Below are 14,252 nucleotides of genomic sequence, written 5' to 3'. Positions count from 1 at the left end.
TGATCAGCTGCAAGCCGCTTGCCTACTCATTAGACTGGATTTCTTGCCCCTGCTTCCATCTCCACTACTGTTCTTGCTGGGAATGGTTGAGGGCTGACATCAAGATGCAATACTAGAGTACATCTACACTTCTGTGATTCTGTGTGCCTCCCACATACTTTTCCTTTCCAGTGTAATTTCCTCAGTGCTGATAGGTGAGGTCCCTTTCTGTTCTAGGGTCTCTTTATGCACACCTGGTCTACTTCAAGACAGCAATACAACTCTTGGGGAAAATAAATAATGTGAGCATTAGAGACAATGCTTTTTTTTTTTTTAATTTTCAGATATTGTATTTCTGTTCTTTGGATCAGACCACTCTGCACTCTCTCCCCATTATCCTCATTAGTGCTAGTAAAGGGACTTTCATTATAGTTAAGATTTTTCACCTGTCACTTGTCATCAATAGCAAGCAACCAGTGTAGCTGTCTAACGTTCCTATCTTCCAGGGACTTTGGTCTCTGGTCTTTCATCTTCCTGGACTAGGGAAGATCTGTGGCTTTGAAGCCTAGAGTATTTGAAGCCTAGAGTATATCCTAGTTGTTTCAAGACCTCTAGTGAGGGACAACTCTTTCCCATGCTTCCTTTCCCCAGATATGGACATTCTGAATCTTTTCTACTTCTTCCTTCTAACTCATAACATTTTGTTCTCCCTGGAATTCTTATTTGCTGGAATTTATTGTAATTGAGTCTACTTAGGGAGAAGAAAAATTTATTTTGTTAGATTACTTGGGAGGAATCAAGGTGGATGCATGGGAAAATGAAGTTATCTCAGTCTGATGAGATTGGAATGTTTGCTAAAGAGGATGAATTATGAGATAGACCAAACTCCTCTCTCTCAGCAATTGTAAATTCAAAATTAAGGGGCTTTAATCGAGGAAATATGGGAAAAACAGAAGAGATAACAACCCTTTATTAAAAGATATATGTATGTCGACAAAAACAGTAACAGAACACAAAAAAACCTAGACAGTAGTCCTAGGAAAACAAAAAAAAAAGTCCGAAGGAAATACTTCTCAGTCCTTTAACGCAGTCCTAATCGTTGCCTGCAGGGGGCGCTGTTGGATGGCTAGAGGTGTTGGGCCTGCAGTTCTCGGTCGTGGTCGGCAGGGGGCGCTGTGGGATTGCTGGGAGTGCAAGGCCTGCAGTACCCTGTCGTGGCCTGCAGGGGGGCGCTGTTGGACTCCGGCGGTCACCTCTCCTCCGGCGGGGGAGAGGGGTCCAGAGGGAGCGGTCCCGGCCCGCAGGAGAAGCCGAGAAGGGAATAGGGGTCCCTTTCCCTCAGTGGAAGGAAGGGGTAAGGAAAAAGCAGTTCACCCCCCAAGAGTACTCACTGTTCCCAGATGGTAGTGTTCCAAGGCTCTCCCCTCTTCTCCCAGCAAGCACAGACCTCTCCAATGAAAAGAAGAAAAAACAACCCGTGGGTCCCGGCGGGAGTCACAGACACTGGCGCGGTGCAGGGCCGGTGGTCAGGTCTCACCAGGACGACAGAACCAGTAAAAAAACTGGCTCCCAGGCTTTTCTCTAGAAATGCTTGGATATAGTCAAACCTGTCCTCCTGTCTGCCCAGTCATCCCCCCCTCAACTCCAGCAGTCAGTGGGCCATTAACCAGGTCAGCCACTTCTTTTGTAAGGCTAATCGATCCCCTTCCCCCTTCGAACTCTGTTTCTCTTACAGGGAAAGCAGGGAAAGAAAATTCCTCTTTCAGATTTATAACCCATAACAGAAGCGAAGACAAAATAAAATGAACAAACGAAGCTGCTGGTCAACATACTTATCTGCCAGAGATCTGTGCACTTCATGTCTATCCTGTCATAGTTAATATCTTTTAGTATAATCTTGTTCTCTATTCAGTGTATGAGAGGTCTGAGTGCCATCAACTAGAAACTTGGCTGCAGACCACGGGAGCACGTAGCAAGCATAATTTCTAATAAAATCATCAAAGTCTGGTTTTCTTGTGCAAGCCACAAAAGCTAATAAATTCACTGATATCAAATATTAGTGCTTAATATAAAAAACCCCCAAAGCTAGAGTAAAACATTTGCGTGGTATGTAAAGATTTCTCATGGATGAGACATGCAAATACATGTAGGCATTAGGATGTATTTGACTTTTTTTTTTTCAGGTTTTGATGAGTTAACTTGTTACTGTGGTGAATCTGTGATTTACCCCCCTGTTCCCTGTGGCACTCAGCCACCAGAGTGTAAAAAAATATGTACCAGGCCGCATGACTGTGATCATCCAGGTAAGTCAGGCCATTTAGTTTTGCTTGGGGGGTATTTTTGTTTTGTACTTGGGTTTCTTTTAATCAAAACATAGAAAAGTGTACATAGGTCTGTTTGAAACTATATTTCCAGAACTCTTCCCTTAAAAGCCAACCAGTTAAAAACTTGCAGTGAATACTACTAGTGGTACTTCTCACTGGTAAAAGCATTGTCATTTTTTTCTGAGTGTTATTAGTAGTCATCATCATCATGGCTGGGCTTCCTGAACGAAGATTAGGGGTATTAGTAGTCACAACACATTAAATGCTACATTCCAGAGATCAAGTGCTCTGTTGAAGTAGTAGGATAATCTAGTGAACAGTTAATTTCTGTGTTCTTTGGAATTACATTGGTTGATGGCAAAATAAATAGCACAGGTCAAACATGTATGTTTTCTGTCAAATTCTGCCTGATAGTATAACCCTACTCAGAAGTTAGAAAATTATCTGCTATTTAATTTAGAAAATATGGAAGAGTATTCACCTAAACACCTGCTGTCATAATTTTTAAAGAACACATTATTCTTCAATGAAGCATCATCCTTCCCATAAATTGTATAATTTTGAAATGCAAACTCTCATTTAATAGTCTTTACTGTCTCCTTTAATGCATTCAACTGAAGTATGCTAATAAAACTGTTACGGCTTTTATATCTCTGCGGCTGCAGTGTACCATTCATGTCATAGTGAGGAGAAGTGTCCACCCTGTACTTATCTCACTCAGAAATGGTGTATGGGCAAGCATGAAGTAAGTTCTGGACAATTAATGTTTTTGAATACTAAACAATTTTCTATGACTGTAGGCTTATATTTTGGTTGCTTCTTTGGAATAGAATATGTTACTGGAGTTTGAGTTTAATGTGATTAAATTGGAGAAGTATGTCTTTTATTCCATATGCATTCAGACCAACTGCTGTATTGGACTATGGTATAAAGCAAAATTCAAGTCTTTGACCTAAATTGTTTTAATGTTAAGATTCTTGTGTGGACAGTGCCAAATAAAAGTGTGAACAGTAAAACCACTTTGAGATTTCCATTGATAATTTTTACTGTTAGTTGTCATCTTTTTCCTCCCCTCGTTCAGCTGCGAAGTAATATTCCTTGTCATCTCACTGACATTTCCTGCGGACTTCGCTGCAATCAAATGTTAAAATGTGGGATGCACAAATGTAAAAGAATCTGTCATAAAGGAGAATGTCTTATAGATGAAGAGTGTAAACAGCCATGTATTATTCCAAGGCTATATTGTAATCATCCCTGTATGGCTCCGTGTCATCCCTCTTCACCCTGCCCAACAACCTCGTGCTGTGCAAAGGTTAGATACACAAAGAAAATTAATTACAAAGTCACAGGTGAATCATATGGTTTGCTTAACAGCCAGTAACAGTTGTGACATGTTTTTATATTGATAGCATGACATTTTTTCTCTAAACTTACAATATTGATTTTTTTAAAAATGAAACTATTAATCACTTTTACTTAGCCATTATTCCACTAGAATGGGACTTTTTAAAGGTACCTCCCCCACACCCCTCCATAGTGAGAAAAAGACAAAGCTTTCAAAAAGCTACTCTCTCGTGTGATACAACAGGTTGATCTTCAATGTGAATGCGGAAGAAGAGAGGAGAGTATGATTTGTTCAGAAGCATCTAATAAGTATCAAAGGTTGGTACTGTAATAAGTCTTTTAATTCTTTTAATTCCTTACTGGACTTAATACTTTGCAGTTTGATTAAATTTCAGGCTTGACTAAATGTATTTAATTCACAAACTTTTTTCACAGTTTTTTGTACTTTGACATACAAGTTTGGGGTTTTTTTTTTACTTTTTTTATTCCCTTGAACTTTCATACCAGCTTTGCTGTACTAGAACACTTCTTTTTTTTTTTTTTTTTTTTACTGTTGAATTAGTCCAGCTATGGGAGTGTATCAAAGCTTGACTCTCTTCCATTTGTGGAGCAATTAGATACAGACCAATTTGTCAGGTCCAGATTCAGGCTCCTGAATGTAGGTGATTGCAGTCTGTGTGTGAGTTGCTGTCTAAGTTTCCAATCATGTATGATGGAACCTAGTCGATAGAGATGATGGATGCTTAAGAGTGATATGATGTAATCCTGAAATAACTAAATTTAGTCTGGAGAGCTTTGGCATCTAAATCTTGGTTCTTAATAGGCAAACTGAGTCCTTATCTTAACTCCATTTATTGCCATAGATTTGTATCCAGATCCTATTTCTAAACTTATTTCTCTTTCATACAAGAGAGGGCAATGAATGGACAAGGAAAAGAAGAAAAGTGGGGCTTTGGAACTTTGGAAATTAATATAGCAAAACAGTAATAATAATAAGCTAAAAAATCTTATTCTGAGGCTGTGATTGAAAAGGAGTTAAAAAAACCTAATCTAGAGAGTTGATATGCAATCAGAATTCTGCTCTGCATACCAGTTGATAGAAGCACAGTCAGAGATTCTTCCTCTCTTTCAGAGAAAGCTTCTTAATGAGTGTTTTATTTGGAACTGCTATCTGAGGGCCTTTTTTTATCCTAGCCCAACTTAGGATATGCTGCTTTGTTTCTTCTAAACACTAGCCATAATCAAATTCTGACAGAAGGCGGCTCAGCACTGTGCTTAATATTATCTAATGAAAACAAGGAGAAAAATGTGCTAATCAGAAACGCTTAAGAACAATTTTAGGCAATACTGAGTTGAATGCAAGATACATGTACAGGAGTTTGGTATTTTTAAGGTCTATCTCATTGTGAATACAAATCAGAAGACTGACTCAAACTTTGAAATACCAGATTAAGTTGACATATGCTTGTCACTAATGATAAACTGGGAGGGTAACATACAAGTCCAGATTTTTGAAGGCTGTTATTTCTCTGCTGCTCAGTATTCATGCAAGGAAAATGTTCCTTTGAAGCCAGTGAGAGTCCTTGCATGTGTAAGCTGAACGCAAATGTATTAATTTCTCTAATCAGAGCCCAGATCAAGAGAAAGGGAAAGAAACATTCTGTTTAAAGCAAGTGTTTCTGTCTGTTAGTTAAAATATGCTTGTATGTGCTTACAAATTACTCTTGACTCATGATACTAACAGAAACAGCATTTAATGCCAGCTAAGTTTGGTAACTTCCAGCAGTTCAGACTGCTAAAAGATTAACATATTATGATCTTATGGAGGGAAATTTGTCTTTTTTCCTGCCACCAGATCAAAACAACTAAAACTATGAACAAAAATAACCTGACAACAAAGTAAAGGTCAGCAAATTAGTGGGGTATCTAAGTTGTCTCAGAAACATTAGAGGGAGGATGAAACAGCTTTGAGGTTTGTGAGTGAATGCTAGTGAAAGAATGCCCAAGGGAACAGGAAAGGGAGTGCGCCGCTATATCTGTACATATGGTACAAATGACGATGTCACATCATCTAATGTCCCATTACTTAGACTTTGTCACCACTTGATAAATAAGAAGCTGATGGTGCCTCTCAGTGCGTTTTGGATTCATTTAATATGATTAGCCTACTTCCTACTTCTAGCCTAGAACCTGATAGATGATTAGTTCTCTGTATATGATGCAAAACATATAGAGACAAACATATTCTTTTATCTGAATTTAATCAAAAAGATAGTTCAAAGGATAGAATATTCCGGTTTTAGGATTTTGTTTGAAAATTATACGGGATATTTCACTGAAAAATTACTGTATAATTATGGTTATACAAATTTTAGCAAGTGAGACTGGGAAGACGTTATTGAAAAGAATGATGAAGAACCTTTATAAAGAAAATAGTAACAGTCTCAGTAGGCATTTTGCTCTTTCCATATGGATTGTATCATCCATATTTTCTAAGCAAATTTCTAACTACTCTATAAGATTTTAGTTGCACACAGTTAGCAAGAAACACATAAAAGTGTAGTTAAAGCTATATGGTCAGCTGTAGTTTGTATATTAAGCAAGTGTGGAGAAAGAGTATTCGCCTTGCCTAGTTTAGACTTTCTTAAGAAGCATGTCCACTTGTTAGTCTTCCTCCTAGTTCTTGAGGGAGATGAGAGTAACATCTTAATTTGGATAGATAGATTAGACTCCTAAAACTAGGTGATGTGGAACTAAGAGTCCCATTCTGTAATCTGATGAGAAAACAGCCAGTCTGTCTTACTTCTTCCATCTGGAGGTTAAATCTGCACCTTTATGTACCTTTACAGAGGTTTGTGTTGCCACAAACTAAATCTAATGTTCTTCTTTTTCAGAATAGCTGCTATATCTATAGCCACTAAGTTAACAGATCTACAGCTTGGGGATTCCGTGGAAATCAGTAGGCTTATTACAAAAAAAGAAATGAAGCAAGCCAGGTAAGGAGATACATGTAGAAACATATTTCAAGCCTTTGTTCTTCACCTGAAGCATAGATGACATGCAAAATGCATAATATGGTGATCAAAATGCCAGCCGTAATATGAAGACTTAGTCTTCCTGTATAGCCTGACCCTTACTTTAACAATACTGCTAAAAGAGTATTTTGCACTTTCTTAGCGATTCCTGGTTTTGCTTTCATGTAGAATGAGTTCTCTGTTATTGTCTGATTGGTTGTTATAATTATGTATAGAACAATACAACTGTGGATTCAGAGTTTTCTTTCTACCCAACCATTTCCTTGGAGTTCTTCTGGATTTTTTTTCCAGATTTCTAGACAGTACAACTTTTTACTGTTATCTTCTGTTTCAGCATCCAGCATTCCTTTTTGGGTTATTCATAGGCCATGTTTTCTCGTAGTCAACATCTTAGTACTTATAATATTTTTTTATTACCCTTTTTAGATATTTTTACGTTTATATTTCAATTTGATTGGTGCTTCAGTGTTCTCATCCTGGCTGCCACTGAAAATCTGATTTTAAGTCACAAAAACACTTGTGACTTAAATTTGGTGATTTTCTGTTTCACCTGATGTTCCTCAGGATTGCAATAACTTGTCTTTTTATTTTTAGTATGATTTAGTTATGAAATTGTCAACTTTCTCCAACGTCCTTCTGTCAGAAACTTGACTTACTGAAGTCCTTGCCATTGAAGTCCTTAATCTTTGGGTTTAGTTTATTTCTGTTACCATGTCTCCTTTTTTATATTGAATTTGATTATTTCTGAGTCAGTCTGTTATGTGTGTTAAAATCTGATGTTCCTTTTTATTGCGTCAAGTCAAAATAGTGACATTTCCCAACAGTTGCTTCATGACTTCCTGTATCAAAAGTTAATACCAGCATACTTCAAGAGCTTTTCCTAGTCATTCTGTTCTGTTTGCCAGTCTATGAAATTGAGGCACATTATTACCACATCCTTTTGGATCATTTTCTACATTGAAATAATTATCAATCTGAATGTATGAGCAAGATGATACATGGGAGCACCTGCTCATCCCAGTCTTCAGCTTTGTTTTAGTTGGGACAATGTCATACTTCAGAAGAAAGTGAGAGGAGAAAACCAGCTGAAAGAGGGAGAGCTGTACCAATTCCTGCATACAACTTTAAAGAGTATGGTCATAGTACTGTATAAGCATAGTAATAAGAAAGATACCAGTAAGAAATAGTAATTGAGGTGAGGTTTTTTTAGCATATCCTGTTTGTTTCAATTAATTGAATACTCAAAAATGTGCAATGTAAGCATTAATTTTTGTCTCTAGAATTACTGTAGAATAATGTCTGCTTTACCTAGACTGAGCTTCAACTACTTTCTGTTTGTATCACAATGCCAATCAGATACAAATGTACTCAACAACATGAAACCAACTTCAGCGTCTCCCAGAAAAGTCACTGTTTAAAGAAAGCAACCATTTGGCAGTGTTAAAACTTGGCAGGGAGAATGGGGGTGCAGGGTGGTAGAAAAAGAGAGGGGTGAGACCTTTTTAGATAGTGAAGCTGAAAGTCTGTATAACAGCTGTACACTTACCTGGAGGGTGAATGTTGGTGTCCCAGCCTTTGCAGTGTTTAATATAAATTGTGTTGTAGTCATTGCCACGCATTGCCACACATCTTTCTGGGTGGACAAACATTGCCCTTTCCTTCGACAGCTGAAATTATCAGAGATGACTTTTCTTTGCGCAAATCTTTCCTAATATGATAGCTAAACTGTGGCAGGTGACTTTTACTCAAAGACAGTCAAAGGAAATATTCTCCCTTCCACTTTCATCTACCAAATACTGGGGCAAGGGGAAAAGAGATGGTGGTACATAAAATATTTAGTCTTAAATTTCTAGTTGTTAGACAATAGATTAGTAATTTTTGGATCAGAACCACCTTGGGTATATGTGTGTGTGCGTGGAGGGGGGAAGGGGTGGGTTGAAACCTCACAGAGGTGAGGTGGCATCATATCCCTCATGCCAGGCCCCTGGAGCCCACATGGGGAAGCCCCGGGATAACTGTCATTCACAAGCTGCCCGGGAAAACTATAACACATCACACCTCCCAGAACCCCTAACCCAGCCTCAGATTGGCAGGGACGGTGAGATCACTGCCCCTCACTGTGGCCTGGAACCCCAGAGTGGCCAGTGGGTCAGAGACCCCACCTTGAGCAGGTGGTCATAGGGACCACAACAGATAAAACCAAAGGCATGTGGCTCTGCCATCTGGACATGTGAGAGGTGGTCTTCCACAAGGTTGCAGTGGTAGCTATACAGTCTGTCTCTCCCACCTTCTCTCTTTTCGCCCCCTCTTCTTTTCTTTCTTTGCTCCTTTCTTGATGTTTTGAGTAACTTAAAGCTGGAGGGATTGGATTTTGACTTAAGTGTTGTGGATTAGTATGTGTATTGTAGTGGAATGTTTTGTCTAGCTTGTGTGGTGCCCTTTTGAACTTTTGCAAAGTTCCCTTATTTTCTCCCCTAAATTATCAATAAAAGTACCTCTTTGGAAAAAGTCTGTGACTTATTCTCTTGACGCTATCTCAAGGTATTAAAGAACCCTATATATATATATATTTTAAAGTAAAACTCCTGGCTGAGCCCATGAGCTTGCAGCTCCAAGGACAGTGTTACACTAGTTTATTGTCAAACTCCAGTATTTTCAAAGTAACTTACAAATCTGCTTCACTCATTTACAGTAACAGAATATTTTATGCAAACTGTGCAAGGATTTTCATACTTCATTTTTCTTGTTAGGGTTTGGGGTTTTTCTTGTGACAAATTTGATCAGACCTAGAACAACTTCTCTAAATGGCCTACATTCCTCTTATAGCAGAGGAGAAAATAATTCTTCAAGCAAATGACTTTAAACAGTACCAAGTTGATCTTATAGTGCAAATATGTTAGCTTTCTTCTGTCCCCTTCAAGAAAGCCATCAGAAGAAGTTCTAGATCCTGTGTTTCCAACCTGAATGAAGCAATTTCCCCCATAGCAATTTTTTTTTTTTTTTTAATTTAAGGAAGTATTATCAACAGAATTAATTAACTTGTGCAGTCTAAGGGGAAGAAGTTTGTAACTGCCACTGAAATTCTGGGGAACTCCTGATTCTTCTCTGGCATTTTAATCCCTCAAAATAAAATTTAAAAATACCTTTCAAAGATGAAACAAAAAACTGAAATTCATAACTCTACTGACGTTAGGGATTCAGTTGAAATACCGATTTTTATGGTTCATCGTAATTGTCCGTATGCATATTTAACTTTCCTCCTTTTCCTGGCTTATAATTTTTTCTGATTCATAGGAATAAGTGACCTTGTGACATCTTCCTTTGCTGATTTCCAGTCCTTCCTAACATCCCCTCAATGCTCATATCAACTGCATTCTTTTCTTAAATGATTGATTTTATGAATAACATCTAATTCACAGGCTTTTTTTCTCAGTTTCTATATGACTTTGGGAATTGCTGTTCCTTTTCAAGATCTGGAGAAGGGGTTGTGTGATCAAAGATCTTTAATTGTTGCTTGATGGTTTATTTTTAGCTCTACTGTCTGTTCTAATACAATAAACTATGCTCACACACTCTTCTTACTTCTTTAGACTATGATGATATGACACCAACAAAGCTACAGTTTGAAAAGTATGAGTAGAAGCTGTGATTTTAATTCTATTTTTCTTTCATGATTTAGGTTGCAATGTGATGAAGAATGCTTAGCCCTTCAGAGGAACAGGTGGGCAATTAACTTTCTTGCTTTTGTTTTTTCCTCAGTAGTAATCCAGGTTCACAAAGTTAATGTATGCAGGAAAAAATCCTTTCCTGCATGACCTAGAGAACAAATAAATGTGGAGATGATTCCTGTGTTCTAGGGATCTATATTAAATGATCTGATATCTTGCTAGAATATTCTAGTGAAAAGTTTTAAGCGAGTAGTTTCAAATGTACAGACCATAGCTTTTGCAAGCTGTTTATTTATATTAGTAACCTGTACCTTTTCAATAACAACATGTGTGGAAGGTTGAGGGGATTTATATGTTTATTTTTGTTTGCTTATGTTTTTGTTACATTTTGGGGTTTTGTCCTTTTACCCTCAAAGGCGTCTTGCTGAAGCTCTTGAAATAGATGATAATTCTGATCCTTTTAATATCCGTTCTTCTGGACCAAAGTACAGTGATGTTTTAAAAGAAGATGCAAGGTATGTGTTCTAACGATGGCAGGTGTCATAGTTCAACAGTGTTGAGAGCAAGATGAAAAATGCGGAATAGTTTGATTTACTCTTGTAAAAATAACCACCTTGGCAGTAGATGGCAGTTGAGGCAAAGGAGGTGATGTGCACTTCTCAAGACCTCCAGAATGAGAACCTGAAAAGTAAAAAGTGCCTGACAGGTAGAGGACCAGATTTAGAACGGGAACATCATTTTTCACCATTCTCACTATGAATCAGTACCTGTACTTTTCACATCTCTACTGCTTTCACACAGAACCAACCTCTATCTCAGTGTTCTTTACAAACTTTTCAAAACAAAGACAAAAGTGGTGACTAAGTAATAAAATATGCTCTTGTAGCCTGATGGTATTTCTGTCCACCAGTCTCATTAATTTCTTCTGTCTTACTGCTTATATTTTAAAAATAAAGAAATGGAATTAATAAAATACTTGGTGCAGAGCAAAGCCTATGCCAGTGTGACTGCAAAGAGTGATGCTAGACTGAAACATCTTAAAACAAGGCAATATGAAATCAAGCTCATATCAAAAGCATTACACCAATACATACTGTGCAATCTGGAGTGACAGGGAGGGATCAAACACATCTTTAAGAAGATGCTTAAATGATGTGTCATTTAAGAAGTTTTTACTCTTGTGTATGTGTTTGTAGGCATGACATTAGTTTTTACTGGGTCTAAGTTTTTTAGAACATCCTAATCTTTTATTATTGCTTCAGTATCCTAATGCTACATAAATTTCATGGTTTTATAAGGATGTTTTCTGCTTGAAAATCCTTTATTTAGTTTGCTGATGTGTTGAGATAAGTGGGAAATTTTACATAAGTAGCCATACAGAATTTAGGAGTAAGTTACCTCTTCCTTTACTTCAACTGATGAGCCTACTGCAAAATAGGAACTGAATGTTTTCATTGTGGAGCTACTGTTTCAGTAGTATTTGCACTTAAAAGTGCTATTTTATAAGGACTATTCTCTTAAGTGTGTATAGATTATGTTTTGCTTTACCTCTTTCAGAAAAACACAGCACACATTTTCAATACTGCAAGAAAGTGAAAGTTTTGCATTGTGTGTGTAGTCTTTGGAGTACAATTCTATTTTGTCTTTCTGCCAACCACTACTCATAGTGCAGTGCTTATCTTTCATGAACAGGACTGGATGACCAGGGTCATGCACTGTTCTCCAAATGGTCAAACAGATACCTTGAAAAGTAGCCTTAATGATTCCACACTCCTCTTCTTATTCTTTCAGTGATTTTACTTGCATTTCCTTTGTAGCCACTTTATACTGGTAATTCACAGTAAATAATACACCAAGGCTATTCTTACAACTTTAGCACACAGCTAAAGCAAAAGTTTTCTTAGTCCTCAGGTCACTTACTTTGCACATTGCATTACTGGATTTCATTTATCTAGTCTTTAAGATAAATGAGTTTCTCCTTGTATTAACAAAGCTCTCTTTACAAGAGCAGCAGTCTTCAATTTGTAAAGCTATGGCTTTATGAACTTACTTCTTTGACTGTTCTTGATGTTATCTCAGCAGTCTTGCAAAAGATTGGGCTTTCCATCATGGTGGCAGGATCCAGAAAGTGTATCTGTTACAGTATGTTTTTCAGGTGGCTCAGCATTCTGAATAAGTTTTGACAGATTAATTTATTCTTGCTTGAGCATGCCACTCCAGTAATGCAAGAGTTCAGGGCTTGTGGTTTTCTGCAGAATGTAAGCTACACATCCATATATGGGATCTCAGAATGATTGAGAAACACAACAGCTACCTACCTGTGCATTCAGAGTCACTGCCTCAAGAAGGCAGCAGCTCCCAAAATCATCAGTAGAATGCTGTGATATTATCTTCTTTAGGCAATTCATTGATCTGTGTAGCTAATACATTGTCAAGGGCTGAAAGAAATGTACATCTACAAATGAGGAAAACTTGAGAAAGCTGTGAGAAAACTGATTTTGAAGTGTAATCTCTAATTACAGAACTGTAAAGCTCCCAAGATGCAGTACAACTCCAGGTAACAGGAAGAAGATAAGTGGAAACGTGTCAAGATAATATGTCTCCTTTGTAGGACAGTGACAGGAGAAGGGGGCACCAGGAGTAGTGATATCTGAGTCTTGAGATGTAACAAGAACTAATAGTTCTTGCAGTGGAATGTACCATAGAAACTACATATAACTCAGCCACATGATTTAAAAGATCTAACCAAGCAAAGTAAAGAAACAGTGAAGAATGGAACTGAGGCAACCGGCCAAGTTACTCTATAACCAGGTGTATTGTCTTAAAGTTTATAGGCAGTCACTTAGAACTTTGGGGGGCTCCAGACACAGACGACCACTAGAGACCCTCAGTGAAGCCCCTCAGAGACTGGATATGTATATGTGCAAATAAGTGTTGGGAAATGTCAGGAATATGTAACAGGAATGTGAGGAATGAAAAATGAATAATCATGTAGCGTTGACATATAAGCTGTAGCAAAGACATCTCTGTGTGCACTTTGGCGAACCGATTCCCAGGACACCTGGTGTGCTGTGATCATGCAGCACATCATAATAAAGAATGCCTGGCTTCTAAAACTCAAAAATTGGGTCTTAGAGGTTTCTTTTAAGAACCAGTTTTAGGCAACAATAGCATGGTAATGCTGCTGCATGCTGATCTTGCTGATGTGTTTGCCAGAATCTGACAAGCAGTCAAAAGAAAAGTCTCTACACCATATAGCTTTACATGGAGGAATCCATCTTGTAGTATGGAGATGAGTGTACCAACACAACTGAGCACCGATCAGGGAGTACAGAGCCACTGGCTGGACACCTCAGCACTGACCTTTCTAAGAAGCTCCAGAAACAGATAGAGAGCAAGAAAATGCTCAAGTTGGTCCATTGACATGAAGTTGGAGGATAGACTGGCACAAGTATTAATGTCCAGTTGGACAAGGATGATGTTGAGGCTGCTATTTGATGAACTAAAACTACTGGAGAAAGAGAGGAGAACATCTGGAATATCTGGCCACCTGGAGCTACACAGAAGAAAATGTTCTTATTTTGTCACTGGCTGTGCAAGACCCCACAGCAGCTATATGGACTATGAAAATCTAAGATCAAATGGTTAAGTCTAGAAGGACACAGAAGGAGATGGGTCCTTAGTAGTTGCCATCTTAGCCAGTCTTTCCAAGAGTTAACCCTCCACATGCCACTGCAGGCAATGAAGGAGGAGCCAAGCACTCCTGTGTGTGATCTGGTAACAGGAGCAGTGTACAGGTTTAGGGTTAGGAGACAGCTTTCTTAAACAAGAACTGCATCCTAAAGGAAGGGACAGTGACAGCAGCTTCTCAAGCACGACTAGTGAACTGCAAGCATGGGATG

The 14,252-nt window shown here is 38.1% G+C and overlaps 1 protein-coding gene across 1 annotated transcript in view; it reads left to right on the top strand.

Moving 5' to 3' along the window:
• NFX1 (nuclear transcription factor, X-box binding 1) overlaps nt 1-14,252 on the top strand; it is a 68,525-nt gene that overhangs the window by 31,187 nt on the left and 23,086 nt on the right. Inside the window, 10 exon segments of the mRNA XM_051798698.1 lie at nt 1,089-1,204; nt 1,206-1,238; nt 1,240-1,333; nt 2,163-2,282; nt 2,969-3,048; nt 3,385-3,615; nt 3,892-3,965; nt 6,542-6,643; nt 10,362-10,403; nt 10,767-10,865. Coding sequence (XP_051654658.1) covers nt 1,089-1,204; nt 1,206-1,238; nt 1,240-1,333; nt 2,163-2,282; nt 2,969-3,048; nt 3,385-3,615; nt 3,892-3,965; nt 6,542-6,643; nt 10,362-10,403; nt 10,767-10,865 — 991 coding nt within the window.

Source organism: Manacus candei, unplaced genomic scaffold, assembly GCF_025592945.1.
Source record: "Manacus candei isolate 608988 ecotype Guabito, Panama unplaced genomic scaffold, ASM2559294v1 h1tg000049l, whole genome shotgun sequence".
Classification (NCBI taxonomy): domain Eukaryota; kingdom Metazoa; phylum Chordata; class Aves; order Passeriformes; family Pipridae; genus Manacus; species Manacus candei.
The sequence above is the reverse complement of the archived record's forward strand: the minus strand, read 5'-3'. Positions and strand labels throughout refer to the sequence as shown.